The following is a 19,901-nucleotide window of genomic DNA, read 5'->3' as shown; positions in this document are numbered from 1 at the left end:
TATTTCAAACGGCGTAATTTACTTCCAACTGTAATCTTTCAGCTCATAACACTTTATTCGGGGAAAGAGGAACCGAGCAAGAACGTGGCAATTTATTTCGCCGGGACAAAACAACCATTTAAATCTGCCGTATCTAAAGAATTATTAACCGTCTCGGTATTTTCCTTAACGCTTCGTTATTTCTCTTGAACACGGCTACAGAGCTTGATGGCGCTACAGATCTTAAATTTCAATATTAGCGATATTCTTAAGCATCTCTGAGCACGTTTAAGTGGCCCCTCGACGCTCAAGTAGCATCGTGGCTCGTTATCCAATCGTCTGCATTCGCTTGGATACATTTCACGTCCGCGGGACTTAAAAGATCACTCGCAGATATTTAAATTGGTCGCGGTAGAGCGGATGCGATTTGGGGGTTGATTTTAGGAGGAACAGGTTATATAATCATTTTGTACATGTCGTCTGCATATGATTGAGAGATTTCTTTCTGTGTTGTAATAAAATTTAAAACAAACTCAATCGTCCTCTGACGAATCGCTCGGATCAGTGTCGCAACTTTGACCCAATTTGGGGTGCAAAATCGAAAACGGAACGATTTTCCACTCCGCCCTCGAGCAGACGGTAAATTGTTTAGTACCGTCTCTAAAGTTCAAACTTTTCATCAGACTCGCGGTATACCCACGTACTTAACTCGTGAATTCTCCACTTCATCCGTCCCTACTTTCGATTCTGCCAGTCATTCGATTGGCATATTGAAACTTGCACGTTAGAAACGACGGCACGTGAACCGTTAAAGTCTTCGTATCGGGGAAATGCCCGCAGTTAAAGGTTTTTTACGGGCTCAAGCGAAAAACTTTATGGCGTCGATATTGTTTCCCCGTATATCCTCTATCTGTTTTTATTTCGCTCGCTTATTTATATATCGCGCAGACGCCCCGTCGTTGAATTGCAAAATACAATGAGTCGCGGCCAGTTGCCGCCCCCGGTTTTCATCCGCGCTGTTGCGCGAGCCGGACTGTCGTAGAAAAATGTACTTGCAAATTAGTGGAATATGGATATCGGGGCGAAATCATGGGCAACAGCCGCGAAAAATAAGGAGAAATTATACGATTCGTAATAAAATGGAACGTTCAATTTTGCGTAGCCGCGATCCGGGCGGAGGCGCTCGGATTGCATTACGGTTGCGTTCGAATGTCGTTTTTGAAACGGCGCAACGAGCGAAATTAATAACGCGACGCGCTACAACTTTTAAATGGGACGCCTACGAGTCACGGAAATAGTAAACGGAATGGAATTCGGTAAACAGAGTCTGGCTGTAATTAACTGATTTTGCGTCCCGGCGAACACAGACGCGCGGGCCTCGCGCAACGCGCACGAGACGTTTCGTTGCGACTGCAAACGCGTACATTAATTGCTTCACGGTTTAGTTCGCTTTACATAATTATTCCAACGATAAAATATCCGCGTAATTGTTGCCAGCGCAATAATACCGTTTCCATTGAGCGATCGTTAACGAACTGCAAACCGTTCACTGTCTTCCATAGATTTTGAATGACAAAGATACCGGTTACGCTCCGATTGAAATCGTCGGTGCTGTAATTTGTAGAGCCGTTACGCGCGAGGGCAAGCGATTCGAATAAACTACCCAATTTCGTAAATTGCCGAACGAACGTTCCGCGATTTCCCATTTTTAATCGCTCGGCGATACACCACGCAACGTTTCTACGTGCACCGCTTTTGTATAGAACATTACAGATTCACGTCGAGCAAAATTAATCGAAGAGCTGTGACGATTGTACAAATTTCGCGAAATGATCGTACAAAAATGGAACTGTAAATATCACGTAACGATTGTCCTAGGAAACGACGCGTTCGTCTGGCGACTCACGCGATAAACGCAGTATTCCAGCCTAAAATTTTTGTATTGAAATCGCAAGAATTCGCACGGACAGCCTTCCACCCGACACTCCGTTGTACTCTCCGTGAGAACGATAGATATTCCCAGCGTTGCTCAACAAATGCCCCGTCATTTCGAGTCCAATCTCTCGTTAATTCACTGAATCGTTCTTCACGTCCGCGGACAATTGAGATCCATGCGCCGCGGTCGCCATCGCGAGTCTCCTATCCATCTCCAGCCTTTTCCTTCCGAAATTACACCATTATCTCCGAATTCCTCCCAGCAATACGATTCCGCGAGACAGCGAGGCTGCGTCGCGGCGAATCCGTACGGATCTTCGAACGAGACGGCAGCTGGATACGATTAAAGGAGGAAGAAATCCCGCGATGGACGGGGTGGAAGAAGGACGACTGTCATTTAAAAGCCGCGGGAGCGCGAGAGGCGCGAGTCAATCTTTTCCACGGGCTGACGTTTGCCCGGCGACACGGAAAAATGTCGCTGCTCTTTCGGTCTCGCGCTTAAGCCGCGCTCCGGGCACGTACATCTGAAGCTACGACTATTAAGGAACAAAAGGCGGAAAAAGGAACGGGAGCGGGAAGCACACTCAGGTATATGAAGACGAGGAGGCCGGACAGAGAGAAGAAACGGCGGAAAGAAACTCATTGTTGGAACGAAGAAAATGAGAAAAATACGGGACGGCCGAGTAGGAGGAGGGCGGAGCAGGGTGGTGTAGGGATAAATATTAAATGGAACTGCGAAAGAAGAGCGTGCACGGTGAAAAGTTGATAGACACGGAGACGGAGGAGTCGAGGACACGATAATGTAAAACGTACCGAGGAGAGGGGATGGAATAAAGAAAAAAAGGGACGGAAGATCATTGCTGTCGCGTAACGAAAAAAAAAAGGAAGGCCAAGAAAACGGATAGAAGAGACCGCGGTGGTTGGGTACGGTGAAACAGATATAGATATATATATACGAGGAAGGGAAAATGGCACGGAAAACATTCGAGTTAGAGGGAGAAACGGAGACGCGGTACGGCCGAAATAAAAGTACGAGCGGGAGAAAGGGGTTCGAAACGGGGAGGGAACGTAGAAGCCATAAAGTCTGGCCACGGGAATTTCATATTCCCCTTCTTCAGCCCGTTTCTCCGGGCTAGAGAGAAACTTAGAGGCGAGAGCGAGGATCTTAAACTCGAAAGTTTACCCGCTGAAGTGGTTAGCCCGCTGCGATCTATGCCCTTGCTCAGAATTTACAAGTCCTTAAATTGTGCCAAGCTGGAGGTGGTTGTTCGGGGGTGTTAAATTCTTTGAGAGTATCAGTTTCATCTTTTGGTTCGTCGATATGTCCTATCATTTGCAATCCTTATTAAAATTGTATGTACATGTATATGCATGAGAGTGGAATGAGAAATTTTTAGTTCAGCAGAGAAAACGTTCGTCCTCCAGTTTAATATCGCTCGAAAAGCTACGCTCGTTACGGACTGGTGCTCGATCTCAGAGACTTCAACTTAAAAACGTGCGCCATTCGCTTGACCAACTGCAACCTACGAAGTAAAGCTGGCTAATTGCTATCTTAACCTTACGGTAGCAACAACGGGGAAAACCTGGAGTCTATCATCCTTGATCGATCGCGACGCGAGGGTACACAACCGTGCCAGTCGGTGTAAGACTCGGAAGAAAACCGTTGGACGATGATTGATAGTCAAAACTGCGAACATGCTCGCACATGGCAGAGCCATTAGGGCGGCCAGTTGAACAGCCGTGCCTGCTCTCCGCGAAGAAACAAAAAAAGGCTCGTTGACTTTGGCCATCAATAAGACGTTACGTCCAATATGCGAGGGTTTCCTTTTCTCTTTTTTTTTTTTCTTTTTTTGCCGTCGGAAATTATTTCGCCCCTTTCCTCGGTCTCGTGTAAAAAAGGGTCGAGACGACGAGCGAAAGGAGCCCCAGATACAGCAGGCTTCTCTCAGGAATCCTTTATTGAAGAGCCTCCGCTGCTCGCGCGGTTCGCGTTTTCAATGGGCCGCGAACGACAGGGAAAAAGGTCGTCGAACGGAAACGGAACGTTCTCCTGTTCGGAAGTCGATTCTTCGCTCGCCTCCGATGCGAATTCATTAACCACGAGTTATTAATGAGCAACCGGGGCAAAATTTCTGGTTGACCCGTAGCGTAGGTTCGCTGGCACGAGCGACTGATGAATTAGTGCTTCCGCGAACGCGACCGGACGACCGATTCAGTTCGTAACTCGCCGGTCGTTCGAAAGGTTCGCGATTAATCCGGTCCCCGGGGCTGCTCGCCGCGATAATTTAAACGCGAGTCCACCGACTGCGTTTCTTTTCGCGGTGCTGGTTCTTTGTTTCGATCTGTGTCGGCTCAGAAATAAAATTGCTGTTTTCGCCGGATGAAGTATGGCGGAAGAAAGGAAGGGCCGTTTTGATTTCGCGAGAGAGATACGGGAAATTTCACTGGGTCTCCCGTCTCGTATCTGATTCGACGGAACGGAGTAGGTGCAGTTTGTTTAACGAAGTGCGCGACTGTACATTATAGTGTATTCAAGTTACTGTCTTTGAGAATTCAACCGTTCTCCACCGTCGAGAAAGTTCGGCGAAAGATAAAGGATGGAGTATACAAAGTTTCAGACAAACGACTGGTGGAACCCGAGTAGATACGACGTTTCGAAAGAACAACGTGCGCCATCTTGATAAGGCCCCGCTAAACAAACGCAAACGGTAAATAATCAGAAATATTAAGCTTCGTTAAAAGGTGAAATATAAATACACGGTTTCCAGATTTCTTCTGCGAGAGTCTTTGACGAATTAAATTTCGCTTCACATTTCGATAATTAAATACTCGCTTCGTTTTAATTACGCCGTGAGACGAATGCGAATGTACAAGAGTCCGAAATACTTTGGTAACCAATATCGTATGTAGTCCCTGTAATTAGCAGTCAAAGAACAGGCTGCCAAAATTTATTTGAAACGCGGCACCAGCTTCTCGTCCCGCCCCACACAAAAGTGTTAAACGCAAAACAGTTAATTATCGGCGATAGAATTAACGCCGCGCGAAATTCAATATTCACATACAGGATACGCCATTCGTTTCCCGGCTCGACGGTTATTAAGCAATTCGTTCTTTCAATGTTCGACTTTCATCTCATTTAATTGCTCCGCCGGCGCCACCCGCCCGTAACTTCGGTTAATCGAACCTCTCTGTCCATACAGATATCCTATCCTCCACTTTTTTTGGTTCCATCGACCGGCGTTCCCTTCTACCTTCGTCCCTCGTTTGTCCCATGGCACGCGGAATTACGCGTCGCGCGGTCGAAGAAAAGTTCGCAATCTTTCCGCGGCCGCGTGGAACACCGCGAGGAAACTTTCCCCCGCAAGAATTCTGAGCCGCTTGGTGATATAGTGCAACGGGCTTTAATTTTCCAACGGTGCGGCGGGGCTCAAAATTTCTATCCAAGTTTTACAATTCAACCAGCCCACAGCCACGCCGCCTCCGCCCGTTTCGGCTGGTAACCAATGTGAATCACGATGAAACAATCGGAAAGTTAGGCGCCGGTAACTAACCGGACCGAGAAAATTACGTTCGAACCGGAAGTTTCTGTTGGCGGGATCCAGCCAGGGGGAGAAAAAAACCCGTCCCAGCTGCAAATTGAACCGTACTGCCGCGACAACGTGGCGCGGATTATGCGTGATTTCGATACGGCTCGATAAGCCCTCCGGGTCGAACTTCGAACGACCTGCGGACGCAGGCCTGGACTAATGAAATTGTAAATATTAAAGATCCAATCAAGGACTGGCTCCCGGACCCGTAATAAACAGTCGTTGTTAGTTCGTGAACCCCGGATGCGGAGTACAATGGAAATAATGTTTAGAAAATGCCGCGAATCCGCAGCATCCCCTTTAATACTCACTCATTTGCGTAGCGTGCCCTTAACGAGCTGGCGGGAAAATAATTTTCCGCGAATAATTTGACGCCATTAACCACGCGTCACGGCAGGTTCGCGCGCGTCTCGTCGCGTTGAAACAATAATTTACATTGTCGCGGCGACTAAGCGACTTTGAGAATGTTTCCTCGGTTTTCTGGTCGTTAGAAGAGTTTTCGCTTACTTAGGAGGGGTAGACGGTTGTGGCGGTGCCTTTGTCGCGCGCGTCTCCTCTCCTTCCCGCGGGTCCGCGTGCGTCGTTGATTCCTCCGGGCGGGGTGGCCAGCCCCTTTTTAAAAAACGTAATCCTCATTAAATTACGTCCCGCGCCCGGTTCGCGCCGTTCTATTAAAGGGTCAAAGTTACTTTAACTTTGACGCGGGACAGTTACAAGGCTCCAGCTGGCGCCCGTAGCAATTATAGAATAGTCGACGTCTGCAATTAACTTGAGACTGCATCGGTACAAACGCGCAGCCGGCCGCGCGCGAACCTGTTTGTTTTTGCAATTAGCCAATTAGCGCGCGCGCGCGCGGACTGCGCGGCTTGGAGGATGCAACGAAATTGTAATTAACCGTCGCGTAAATAAACACACGAGCGCGGGTATCGCTCGGTGGACGATGAAAATCATCGGAATTCCTTTCCTTCTTGGCGATTTGTTTCGCGCGCAAACCGGCGATGGTTGATGGACGTTTTTTTTTTTTTTTTTGAGGCTCCGTCGTAAGCTTTCCACGTTAGACTTTAGTAATCCGACCTCCAGCTTTCTGTTTTATTCATTTTATATGTCCAGCGAGCGAAGTGTAATGCCTGCGAGTTTCAAAAGTGAGATATTACGTATCCTTTCCTCATACAGCATAATATTTTACCTGGGAAAGTTAATTAAACGCTCAGATACACACCGGTTCGTTTTCATTTCTCAGTACCGCGTCGCGCGCGCGCGCGTGTGTACCTCATTATTCTGTTTAAATTTCAAATTTACTCCCGTTCATTCATTATGCTACTATTAGATACCCCGCTACTATTTCGAGCGCCACGACGGCAACCCAAAAGCGTGAAATAAATTCGACCAGAAATAAACATTCCATTCAAAGACGTCCACGTGGCACGACTGTCCAATTAACCTTCATTCTCCTCGGTTCTTTCCATTTCTATGATGTCACGAGCATTTGAAAAAGCTGGCGGAATCGATAACACGATGATTCGATTATTTCACGATTAAAAAACCAAGAGAGTTAAAAAGGAGAGGGTTGTTGAAATTTTGCAATTTCGTATCTTCGTACCCTCGGATTACTTCGATGGTAACACGCGTGAACTTGAGCAACACGCAAACAAGCACAAGAGGAATTGAACCAAGCCGATATATGCGTGGAGAACGTCCACGTAACGCGTCGTTCCTCGAGGAGGGCAGCGCGCGTATTTAGGCTGGTCCACGCTAAATTTAAATCAGTTCGTGGCGGAGCCACCGGACGCGCGTTACTTTGCGACACGTTCTCATTCATTTCGAGCTGTGTTACGGTATTCGAGAAGCTTCTTGGTGATGAAATAGTGCCGTGGAATATTCGCTAAGTCATCCGTGTGGAAATCGAACGCGATCGAAAATGGCCAGGTGAAATATGCGCGAGTTGGCTGCCGTACGAGCTAGCGTTGTTCGCCAGGTGAGTCTTCGTTCTGCTTTTCGAGCGATCGAGCATTTCCGATTTCCGTAGCAACCGTACAGAATGATTTCTCGAAGAGATTTACAGTAATTTCCGAAAGCTTGAATTTTTCGCGAAACGCTGGAACATTTGCACAGTTGTTGCAATATTAATTGATCGAGACGCGGCATCCGTATGATGTGATTAATTTAAATGGTATAATGGAGTGATACCGTGCCGCATTCGATACGACACGATGAATACCGTTTTAAAATCCAGGTAGAAGCGAAATTTCATTGAAGCGCGATTATATTACGCGCGGTTTATCGTCCAGAAAATCTGTTTCCAACGCTCCCGCGGATTAAAAGAACAGATCGCGGGAAATGATTTCGCTTGATCGTAGATACGATTGGCGAAATTTCGCATGAAAAGAACGTCGGTTTGCATAAAAAATTTCAATCGGGAAAACTGAATACGCTAACGTGCGCCAACAAAAACGTTTCACGCACATTTATAGCGCGCGGCATTCAACGAAAGAGACAATTTATACGTTCGAATTCCGGTTAACGACAATTCATTCGAACTGCAATCGTATTACCTAGCATTAAAAATGAAATGAAAGTTAAAAAGTGAAATATCGTCATCACGTTGTTAATAGTATTTCAAATCCTCGCCTCGTTCGTTGCGGAAATGGAGAGAAAACTGAGAGTAGCCACCAATCGCGAGAAATGTTACCCTTGATCAAATAAAATTCCACCCAATTATACCGTCTTTCTCCTTTTAATTTCTCGGAGGAAAGATTTTCGGTCTTATTTCCACCTTTAAATCACCGATTCAATTATCTCCAGCCATTTGGAACAATCTCGTTCCCTCGCTTCCACGGTCGAGGCAGAGAATATTCTGCCTTTATTGAAAATACACAGTGGTACGAAAATATGGAAAAGTCGAGGAAATCGTGGCGGTAGGTTGTCGAGGAATCTGTGAAAGGCGCCACGGGACAGCGACTTATCGATGGCTCGTGGTATCGCGGTCGATCGCGTCGCTGGTACCGCAACGAGTCGGTACGACTTTAAGAACAACTCGAACGCTCGACATCTGCGTCTTTTAACGATCGTCATCCGCATAATTCCCGTGGAGCAATCATGGCTGTCCTCCGTACTCGTCCAACAGAGCTTCCGCTGCCCCCACTGTCGTCGTTCGTTCGACAATTATGTCGGGTTCAGCTGCAATTAAGCCCTAGTTCTGGCCCTAGTAAGTGGCGCATCTAGAGCTACTATTACCGATAAATTTATAGCCTATCGATATCTTACAAGGGAGCTAGTTAAGGCTCGAGTAAATGTAAATTGTCGACGAGAGGGTCTTCAGCTTGGTAATAACGTATCTATTGATCAGGAGGCGTGGCGCGGCGTAGAAAAACCGATCGTGCCGATAAAAGAACGTTCGCCGTTAGGATGAATTTGTCGACGAATTATCGGGCGCATAATTTTTCGTACAGCGGGTGGGAAGAAATTCCCGCGCGAAATCTCGTTTCACCGTGCAATGGGAAGCGCGCCCCTCGCCCTTTCCAATTATTTCCACCGCTGTCGCCCTTTAAAACCTGTTTTCGTGCATCGCCTCGGTTAATTGGAACATTCTAATTTCCCATCCCCCTCGCCGGCTCGCTGACATCGCTAACTCCAATTTCCGCCAATTGCAACAATTTACTCGTCGTAACTGACGGTAACCGCGAGGAAGGAAGGCATCCAAAGTCTCGCGGAGAACGCCGGCGGTCTAGCGCTGTTTCGCCCGTTTTCGATTCGAGTCTACGTCGAGACGCCGTTCCGTACGTTCGCTGGTTGCGCCAGCCATCTTTTCTCTTCGATTTTGCGGCCACGCGAAATCGTGGTATTCGCGAATAGACGGGGAATTCTATGAGTACTACTCTCGTGGACCGATATTCAATGTCTACGAGGGGCACCGACGGTCAGAGTGGCTCGAATGGGAATCACTAGTCGGCAGTAGGTCGTTTCTAGTCCGCTGCTCGAATCGAGTTCAATCCGATAGGAGGGTATATCTCGCGATAGGGGTGAACTCTACGTCCGGTGGCGTAAAAAGGGGAGCGGACGTTATGGTCGTGCGCGTATCGGCCACCTGTTTTTAACCGGGACAGTTCACGTGTTACGATCTTCTTCTTCGAACAGCAATTTACTAATACTTTTGTTAATAGACTTCACTTATTTCTTAGATCCGAAAATCTATTGTGGTGTACGTAAATAATGGAGCAAGAAGCGTTCCAATTAAACCGGTATCTGCTTACGCTCAGTTTCTTTCATCCATGTAATTAGTTTGCCTATCGCGAGACAGAGAAGAGGATTTCCACGGCGAAACGAATAAAAAATTTAATTACGACGCTGGACTGAATTAAAAGTCGATGCTGGAATAAACTGGCGAACATTGAAATGGACGATCCCGTACCGTTCGGAATAAAAGCGGACCAAATGTATCGCACGATCCGTCGAAAATGCCAGATCTCAAGCAGACGTTTCCAGAACTGCATTTCACGAACGTGACAAAGAATCAGCGGGGCTATAGAGAAAAACAGCACGAGGGGGGGCGAGGGATCTCCACGGTGGAACAATGCTCGTTGCAGCAAAGTTGCTTTACTACAACGCCCATTATCGTAAATTTCCACGGTGCACTGGGTAAACGCCATTGTTGAAACGGCACGACTGGTTTTCGGGACAATGCGAGGGATTTATTATCGATCTACCGCGGGGGAATAGCTGGAAGGTGCGAGCAAACGAGCCGGGCAACAATCTCTGAACCTGACTTGGCACACGCCGCGAGAAAAATATTGCGAATGGCAGTGTCAAAGGGATTGAAAACGGCAGAAATATCAGCGTTACGTTTCGAAGGGGGACAGTCCGCGTTAAAGCTGACTGGCATTTTCAAAAAGTCCGCGCGAATCGTCCAAATGCTCCTCTACTTGTCGCTCGTACGTTCCCGTTGCGGATTTTGGCGCGAACGATAAAAACGCCTGTAATATTCGACTGGTGGCTGTCCGTGTCTTTTTTTTTCCTCTCTCTCTTTTACTACGGATCGTTCCGTCGTTATCGCAACACTCTTCAACCGCAAACATTTCCCTAACAATTTTGTCAAAATTTTCGATAAGGTCTGGCGCGCAACCGTTCCTCGATACGTGGATTTTTGCGAACGAATTTCTCCTTCATTTTTGCGAAGCTTTAACGAGCTTCGTTACTTTTAATTCAACGGATAAATAATTATAAACGACACAGACAGGAGATAGATACCGACATAAAGTACGCGGAATTAAAACGCAATATTTTCTCTTCGTTGCTTTCAATCTTAACCGAAATTATTGCCCGGCTGAATCGATTCTCGATTAAATCGCTTGTAGAACGAATGGAATGGTAATTAATCAAGGAACTCGTTGAAAAATTCGATCGCTTTGCGTGGTAGCGAATTTGGTTCGAAATCATGAACGAAAGCAACTGGAAGCTTTATTTCGGTAATCAGTGAACAAATATATTTCATTTTTCAGATAACGACGCAGAGATTAATTATACTTCATGGCATATACATTTTCAATAAAGATTGAAAGCAACTTTATGATTTGCCTGCGCTATTATAATGCTCATTGGTCAAAGTCGTTACTTCTCTTGCGACAGATTGAAAGTAACCCTTTGACGACCATCACAGTCACGATGGCTCTGTTTTCATTCCTTTGCGACCTTAAAAACGAACGGGTCTAATTCAGTCTTGTCTTTCTCTCCCACTTTGCACTTCATCCCCCGTTGGATCATCGTCAAACGGAAAATTCTGCTCCGTGGAGAAGAACGAACCCTTTTGAATGTCAGGATCGAGCATCCGTGGAGAGGACGTTTTACTGTTTACACTTTCCTGAATTTCTTCGATTAATCTTCACGAGTTAATGCTCGAATAAATTTTAGAAAGATGATCGCGTGTAGCCAGAAACAGGTAATTTGATGTTCAAAATCAGGGTGTAAGAGGGTAACAATTATCAGGATAGAGCGTGTCCACTAAATCCAACGATAAAGCTACGAGAACACGACTTTCACGGGTTGTTGCCACAATGATACCAGCTTCCGCTTCGGTGCACGCGTCTTGCACTTATCAGCATTGTCACCCGCGCCACTGTTATCTCTGTCATTACCACAGCAGTTATCATTGTAAGCTCGGTAATGATTCCGACACCGAGGCTAATTTCCAGATAACGTCACCCGTGTTTTTGCCAAACGATCGATCAGCCTTAGTTGTCGCGAACGTTTCGCCCCGATCCAGCTTGGGACGCACGGAGTCTAAATCATCGAGTTTCTTCATCTGAAAATACTTTTTTCCCCGTAGGAAACGTAATTTATCGCGACCTTGTTGGCCACGCGCGACGAGCAATCGCGTCGTTAAACTACCATCAAGCCCGGAATTTCCGAAAGTTCCAGGAAATTCAAAAATCATAGCGTGTAACGAACGGCCTCGCGAAACTTTCCTCGGCCACCCTCGATATTTATCTTACTTGCAGCTTCGCGTAAAATACAATTCTGTTGACCGTGCAGAGTCGTTTCCTCGAGTGTGATGCACGGTCGAAGTCGTCGTCTGAAAAACTGTCGAGGCAAATCGAATTTGCGAAACTGTGACGCTCTTATTTTCGCGCTTCAGATATATCCGTGTCACGGGGTAACAAACACGATTACGCCTTTAAATTACCGTCCTCGATAATTCCACGGTTGAATCGCGCGAAATAAAGTGTACAAACTTCAATGAGACGAGTGCCTCCTACGAATAACACTGCAATTGACTTCACCCTTTCGAGCGGGAGGGTGAAGCACGAAGTGTCCGTTACAAACACAACCGACCATAGACTGGCAATATAAAGTTTCACGATGGGAAACTTGAAATTTAGGAACGGAGAAACTTCTCTCGTATAAATTGTAGAACGCCAATTGCGCGGGGGATTTAAAACTCGATATGAGAAGAAACGTGGGATGAGGAGGAAGAGGGTGCGGAAAATGCAACGTAATAAGTAGTCGTGTAACGAAGACGGCAATCAAGTCCATTTCTTGATATGGTTCAGTTCACTTTCATTTCCCAGGTGTAACGTTCCACTTGTACATCGATTTCAGTTACTCTTTCATCGGGTTACCCGGCGCGTGACTCATCAACAGCGTTAGTTAATGAAAGAACTAGGAACGAAGCACCAGGGTGGCGGTTATCTACCTATAATTTCATCCTGCGAATACATGCGCGCGTAGCTTCTTCTGTACACCGTGTATGAATCGAGAGAAAAAGGTGCAAAATTTTATGAATTATCGAAACTGCGGTTTGAAAAATTCCAGGAATTAATTCGTCGACAACGAGCCACGGAATCCTTGGACGTATGAATAAATGAATATCGCTAAATTTATTTCCCTTGTTATTTCGATAATCCGCGAGGCGTGGTTCCTAATTGAGTTAATAACGTTCCGTCGTAATCCAACGCGCGACTGGAAAGGCACGCGTACACGAATTTTCAATTCCAGTTCTGAAATTTCCATTTCCTAATTACAGTAACTTCATCTTTCCAATACTTCGATCTTCACGTTATTACACGCTGCGCGTTCGCGTCTCGATTTCGAAAACTTCAAAGTAGACTCATAGAGTCACTTCATCCCCTTTCATTCACAGAAAGATTCTACTCCAATTTGCTCCTACCGGCAATAAGAAACTTCGTCGTCGACGAGAACTGTTAACGAATATCGTCGGCGATAATTACGATAACCTATGGAAAGTTCATCGACACACTTAACGTGGCCGCAGGCGTCGCGATGACCCCAGCGGAAGGAGACTCGAGGGCGGGGGTTGAAGGAGTCAATTGAATGAATTTCGCCGGTCGCGGATCATTACGGTTTCCGCGGACCCTCCGCCAATGGAACACCGACTTCTAATGAAGGTTGACACAGATTCTCGACGGGCGAAATGGTAGCCGAGGGTGTCTCTGTGTCCGATAAAAATCGCGGCCCGTTCAGACGACTGTCGAGCTTCTTCCTTCGTCTTGACCCTCTTTCGCGAGGGCTCGATTCAATGGCGGCGCTTTTTTCACGCGAAAAATTCGTGGAAGGGCCAAATTTTCTGCTTAAATAAACGGTCGCCTCTGTTTCGACGCGAGGACAGGAAAGTTCGTTCCGGGGCATCCGTTGGAATCGAGCGAACTTGCTCGCCGACGAAGTTCGGCGGTAACTTCCCTTCGAAATTTGTTTGTCCGGTTTTGCTGGTGCTTCCTGTTCCGCGAAGTAGGTATAACGCTTCAAAAGTGGGAGATTTTCTCGAGAATTAATTTCCACGAGTGACACTTTACGCATGTAAAAAGAAACAGTAATTGTTCTTTATAATTTCTGATTAACGAAAATGGTATCGGAGATTTCGTGAGAAGGACTGGAATTTTCTGTACTGAAGCAATTTTTGTCCAATTTTTGAACTCGTTTTCTACCGTATATAGACACGATTTCTGTCGCAGTATAAAACGAGGAATTTACCAGGAGAAACGAAATTTTAACAACAGCGGTTCATTTAACTTTTGACGAGGACGCGGGACTTGTTCCCAAACGACCTCTAATAACCGCTAATGCAAAGTTTAACGCATTTCCTGGCAAACTATAATCGACCTCGCACGTGCGAATCTTTTTTCTGTGCATTTGTAACGTTTGGAAATAATTGCGAGCCTGCACTGCCATCGATTGGTTTGCAGGAAATGGAAATGGAAGTATCACTTTTCGAAGAAATTCTAGGTAAATGTTTCCTGGAGAACTTCTGCCATATTGTAAGTTGCAGCATTCCTTAAAATGTTGGACTCGAAAACGATCGAAGTTTCGTAGAACTTCTTATATCCCCTCTGTTCCATTTAATTTAAAGAAAATTGCATTCCCCAGCGATCACCTCTGCACTTACAGCATTATATACTTATGGTGATCAAGAATTTATTATCTCGATATCGAAACAGAATTGCGAGGATCGTACTCTTCGATAAAGCCATCCAACGATCATCTTCGTTTTATTAAACCGCTTTACAGCTTTGTTTACATTCGATTCGTTCGTCACTAAAACAGTTTATGCGAAGCAAGGGTGGAAACGTTAGACGCCTCGTGAAGTAGTTAAAAACTTTTTCTTCCATCGATCGCCCTTTGGTTTATTACTCGTGTATGAACCGAAATAAGAGCTCGTAAAACCTGAGAGTCCGTCTGAAAGAAGGTAAACGCGTTAGGGAACTCGGCGTATGAGAAAACTCACGCGAAACTACTTGCGATCGTAACCTATTAAATCGATCGGGTTTCAAATAAATTCGCGCTCGCTACTGTCCTTCTTTTCTCACCCGCGAAATATCGCCTCGTTGTCATCTTTAGTATACATCGAAAGTGACGACACCTTAACCGACTTCGAATTTTGCGGAGTAATTTCGCGAGGCATTCCCACGTAACACGATGTGACGTGACGGTGAATGAACTCCACTGGTGTCGTATCTGAATGAACTTCTCGTACGTGGAGAGTGTGAATGACAACTGTTCCGGATAGCGAGGCATAGATCGAGTGGATGTTTGGGCTCGAGCTTTGGTCTTCGTTGGAACGGCGCGCTTCAATGAATCCTAGGAATGCACGTATAATTTTGCTCTGTTAGGATATGCGGTTTGAACGTGACATGTGCTTGTTACAGTTTTGAAGAGCGACACGCTTCGAATGCTCTGAACAGACGAATTAATTCCCAAAAGTATAAACAAAAAATCGTACAACGATACAAGTAACTGCAGTGGCTATCGTGGATACGCGAAAGAACAGAGAATGTGAAGGAATGAATATCGAGGATAATTTTAGCTAATTCTAGAGCTAATTCATTCATTCATTAAATAGGAATAGCCTGTATAGGCGGGGTCAGGATCATGGAACACGCATGGAATACAGCCGTGAAGTATCATCGAATTAGCAGACTCGTTGCAACTTGTTATTTTCAAGGAGGTCGAGTGTCATCCGCAGAGGAATCTTGTCACGCGATCGCGTCGTTAAACGGCCTGCATTAAAGCCATTGGCCGTTCGGCGCGACGAAACTTTCGCTCGTCGAAAAATTCAAATTCACGTGGACGATCAGCTGCGACGGGTCGGAACGGATTCAAGCGTTTCGCTCGCGAATCGTGCCCGTCCGGAGATTTACGAGCGACCGCGCGATGTTCGACGGCCCTGTTCGGAACAGTGTAAATTAGGCGTGAGTAATCGAGCATGCACCGGAAGTGTTCGAAGTGATTCAATCAGGGGTAAAAGGGAAGTAGAGAAAGTGCTGTTTGAACGCTCGAGAAATCGTTTTCAGAACAAATACGGCCATTAAGTGATCTGTAAATTTTCTTTCACTGGCCAGAAAGAGTTTTGTTCTATCGTGCGGGAAGAGTATTTTCTACATAATTCCGTAAAAGCAGTAAGTGTCAGTATAACTGCAACGTGGAACTGTGGAAATATAAATACAGGGAGAAGTTACAGCGGTAATTACAAGTTGTAAGTACAGGGTGCAAGCTTTCAAAGGGTACGAGTAAGATACAAGACAAAGACGCGAAAAAGATACGCTATGATGATATGGAAGCGATCTTAAAAGATCACGAAAATTAAAGGCAACCTAGCGAGCAAATCGTAGACGGCATTTTTCCGTAAAATGTGCCAGTGCAAAGTGCGAGCCAAAAAACAGGCAAACGTGGCAACGCGCGGTCACGTATTTGTCCGAAATACTTTCCAATCATTCTCAGAGATCAAAGGTGGTTTCCCATGCGCCACGATTGATACCGGTGAAATCGTGCTTTCGATAGTAACGCAAGCGCCACCGATTTTACTCGAGCCCGATCACAAAGCGCGCATGACGAGCGTTACGCGAAGCCCTTTAAATTTGGAAATCAGAAAACTCGAGCTGTGAAATCGCGCTTCACACGACCAGTGAATTCTGCCTTAAAATTCCACCCCTGTGCTCGAATACGAAATAACCGATTTGATGGCCCGATTCCCGATACGACTGGAAAGTAAAAATCTTTTTCATCATTTGATAGACTAGCCACGTGTTTCAGTCGTAAAGAGTAGAATGATTCACACACTCTGAAAGTTTCGATTTTATAAATGTAATGTTAAATTTTGAGACTTTTTTTAAGTCATTTACATCCTTTTACATCTAACGCGTGTACCATTTTAAAAGATTAAAGTGAAATACCAGAAACAAACGAGGGAGGTGAGAGCTAACGCCAGTCTGATGTATGGTAGGTTATACTACTGAAGTACATTAGGAGAAGATTACAATATCATTTTCCAAAGCGAGTAGTTAAAAATCTCGGCTGTTGCGAATAAATGAAAAAGCATATCAGTGCAACGCATATAACCTGGGTAATCTCGGAAATTGCGAACACGAACTTTTATAAGCTAACGGTGTAAAAGACGTCCGCGACTTTTAATTTTATCTTTAGAAGCCATTGGACGCCGGAATCGGCCAAACGGTTAAAACAAGAATCGCCATTCATTTGATGCTCCTCGTACTCAAGGGAATTGCCGAACGGGCAGCCATTAAACGCCGAATTATTGCAAACTTTAACTGGCGAGCATCAATGTTCATTGCGAAACTTCAGGCATGTCCAAGCTATTTACGTGTGCATTCTTTCGAACGAAAACGATTCTATTACTTCTGTCGCAATCCTGGCAGATATTTCGTTGCTTCTGTAACGTTCGATAACTGGAAATTAATGTCGTTCCTCTCGCTTAACAATTTTTCAGATTGCTCTATGTCCGTCATCATGGATCGAAGGTTACGCGCTGCCATCATCGCCATCGGTCTGCTCATAGCGATCCCCTCAAGTCACGGTGCATCGCGACCAATAAAAATCGGTGAGTAATAAAACAAGGACGACTCGAAGAAGCCTCACGAGAAACATTGCGAAAGACTGTGTTTTTAACGAGACTGGCGAGCGTTTCGTATTTCACGAGAACCAGGAAAGGAGTAGAAAAGGAAGGAACATGTTTGCACGCGAGCAAATTAAATTTCCACCACCGGCGAAACAAAACCTGCCCATTTATGCGTTCGTGGAACAAAAAAGAGAGAGAGAGAGAGAGAGAGGGAAGAAAAAAATGAAAGAATGCCACAACGGAGCTACTTTTTCGAGAGACAAAACAATGCGACTTATTTTTCATGCCGGGCGGAGGGAAATATTTTTACAATAATCGCAGAACCCGTGCGTTCATCCGTTCCGAAGGAAACACGCGAACCATTCGCGTCCGAAAATGCTAACCAAAATACCCCAGCCCCTGGTTCCGCGTGCCTCCGCGCCCCGTGGCCCCCGACCCCCCTCTTTATTTCCGTCGAATTCGAATAACTCGTCGGACGAAATACGTCCGACAGCGTGGCTGGTGTAAATTGCATGTATCACGACGTGGCCGTACGGTTCTGCGCCGGGGAGGCACACCAACGCCGGCTCTGTTTGCGCTTTATAGGCGTGTTACACGTCCGCCCTCACGGAAGTCACGTACCCAGCCTCCGGGGTTACCGAAGGACTGCGCGTTTGTCATGACGCGCCGGCTTAGCAGAGACTCCCCCTTATGAAAATGCCCAAATATTTAGAGAAGAACGGATGGGTTTCATAAGAGGCCTGTTCCAGCGTATGCAGTGGGTGCGCTTCCCGTGATGTGTACACCACGGGCAGGACGCGCATTCGTACACATCCGCCGCGGTGGTGAACGCGACGCGGACGGGATATTTCGTTGAGTAGCTCGGTTGAAAATCCCTCGGAATACGCGCGGATACCCGTGTGTGTACGATGCCCGGTTGATTCATACGGTGATCGTAAAGGAGGAATTTCCTTCCGGCTCGGAATTATCTAAAGTCTCCCACGAACGGGGAAAGAGTTCCCGTTCGCTGCGGAACGTTCTCGCGGGATCGCACGAGGGCGGGAAAGGTGTGTGTTTAATTAAATTTTAATAGGACGCGGGTAGAACGTTGCGTAATTGAGAAAGCTGAAATTCTGGGTACGTTTGAATTGGAATGTTTGAACGTCTACGGAAAGTAGGAATTCGTTAATAACGAAAGGAGGATACGGTCAGTTCACGTGTTATAGCGTTAATAATTGTAACATCAGAAATTGAATGCAGGTAATTATGTATGGGTTTAAATTAAATACCATTCGCATACGTCAAATAGATTCATTTTTTACTTTGTAACATATTGCGACGATCGAATATGAATTTCAAATATTGACGCTTCTCTTTCATGTTCGAAATAGTTTCGATATTCGTGCAAATTTTCAAGAATATTCATATCCCATTAGTTCTGTAATTACAGTATTAGCCGAATGACACGAGATACTATTCTCAATTTCAGCAGGATTGCCTCTCATACAAGAATACTAGAAAAATTGTATTTCGAATTCCTCCAGCGTCTGACATTTTCAGTGGTGTGCCACGCGGGATTTATAGCCTTCGGATCTCAGCGTTCCCCAATAACCAGTGTAATGAGCTTGTCAAATGTAATTACGCTTTGAAAAATGCCTCGAGATGCGAGATTACGAAAAGTTATACAACCATTTATCACTGTCTTCTTAAAATTGCGCCCGCATCTCGAACGCGTGTCTACCCTTTGAATTATCCCGCGCGTCGTGATGCTCAGCCCCTCCATCGAGTAATTAATTTCAGCATTTTTCGAATATACTTTAACCGTGATACGAGACGAAGATAAATAGACGGCAGCCGTGGGGCACAGTTTCGAGCAACCGTTTCGGCTCCTCGTGCTAGAACCGAGGCCGCATTCCGTATGGCTGGCTATGAATGGGCCATTCTACTGCCTCAAGTCGAATCCCATTCATCAGCGAAGCGTTATCGGACGACTCGGTTACAAATAATGAAATATCCCACGATGATGCACAACCAACCGAAACGCACCGTAATAATAATTTATTTTACAACCCTAATATGCCCTCGGTGGAATTTATCGAGGGTGGAAGTCGAGGGAGGGGGTTCAACGGTAAGCACGAGTTATTATCGTTCGAAATTATATAATTTCGTGATGGATACAAATGGATAATTTACCGATGCTCCCAAATACAATACTCATCAATTAACGTAAATACTCGAACGAAAACACGTCGTGCAGAGTGCCACATACACTGCAAATCGATATAAAAAAATTTATAAAACAGCAACGTGTGTCCACTAGTTTCGAAGACCTTATTCGCGATTGCGTAACTGTAAAAAAATTGGTCGATAATAGGTATATAAATGGACGAAACAGTGTACAAACTCGAAACGATACGGTTCATAAACAGGATTGAATTGTTAGCGAACGAAGCACATAAACACGCTCATGCTACGCGAGTTTTCATTGCTTTACGAGCTCTCAGCCAGGTAGCACGTGTCTCGCCTGTTCCTCCACAGTCACCCTCCACCAGAATTACCGG

At 45.7% G+C, this 19,901-nt stretch overlaps 1 protein-coding gene across 1 annotated transcript in view; it reads left to right on the top strand.

Moving 5' to 3' along the window:
• The window catches only part of LOC143423559 (glutamate receptor ionotropic, kainate 2), a 72,377-nt gene that overhangs the window by 21,505 nt on the left and 30,971 nt on the right, over positions 1–19,901 (top strand). Inside the window, exon 2 of the mRNA XM_076894966.1 lies at positions 17,233–17,343. Within this exon, the coding sequence (XP_076751081.1) occupies positions 17,233–17,343 (111 nt within the window). The remainder of the gene's footprint in view (positions 1–17,232; positions 17,344–19,901) is intronic.

Source organism: Xylocopa sonorina, chromosome 5 (assembly GCF_050948175.1).
Source record: "Xylocopa sonorina isolate GNS202 chromosome 5, iyXylSono1_principal, whole genome shotgun sequence".
NCBI classification, from domain to species: Eukaryota; Metazoa; Arthropoda; class Insecta; order Hymenoptera; family Apidae; genus Xylocopa; species Xylocopa sonorina.
Note: the sequence above shows the minus strand (reverse complement) of the source record. Positions and strands in the feature narration are given on the sequence as shown.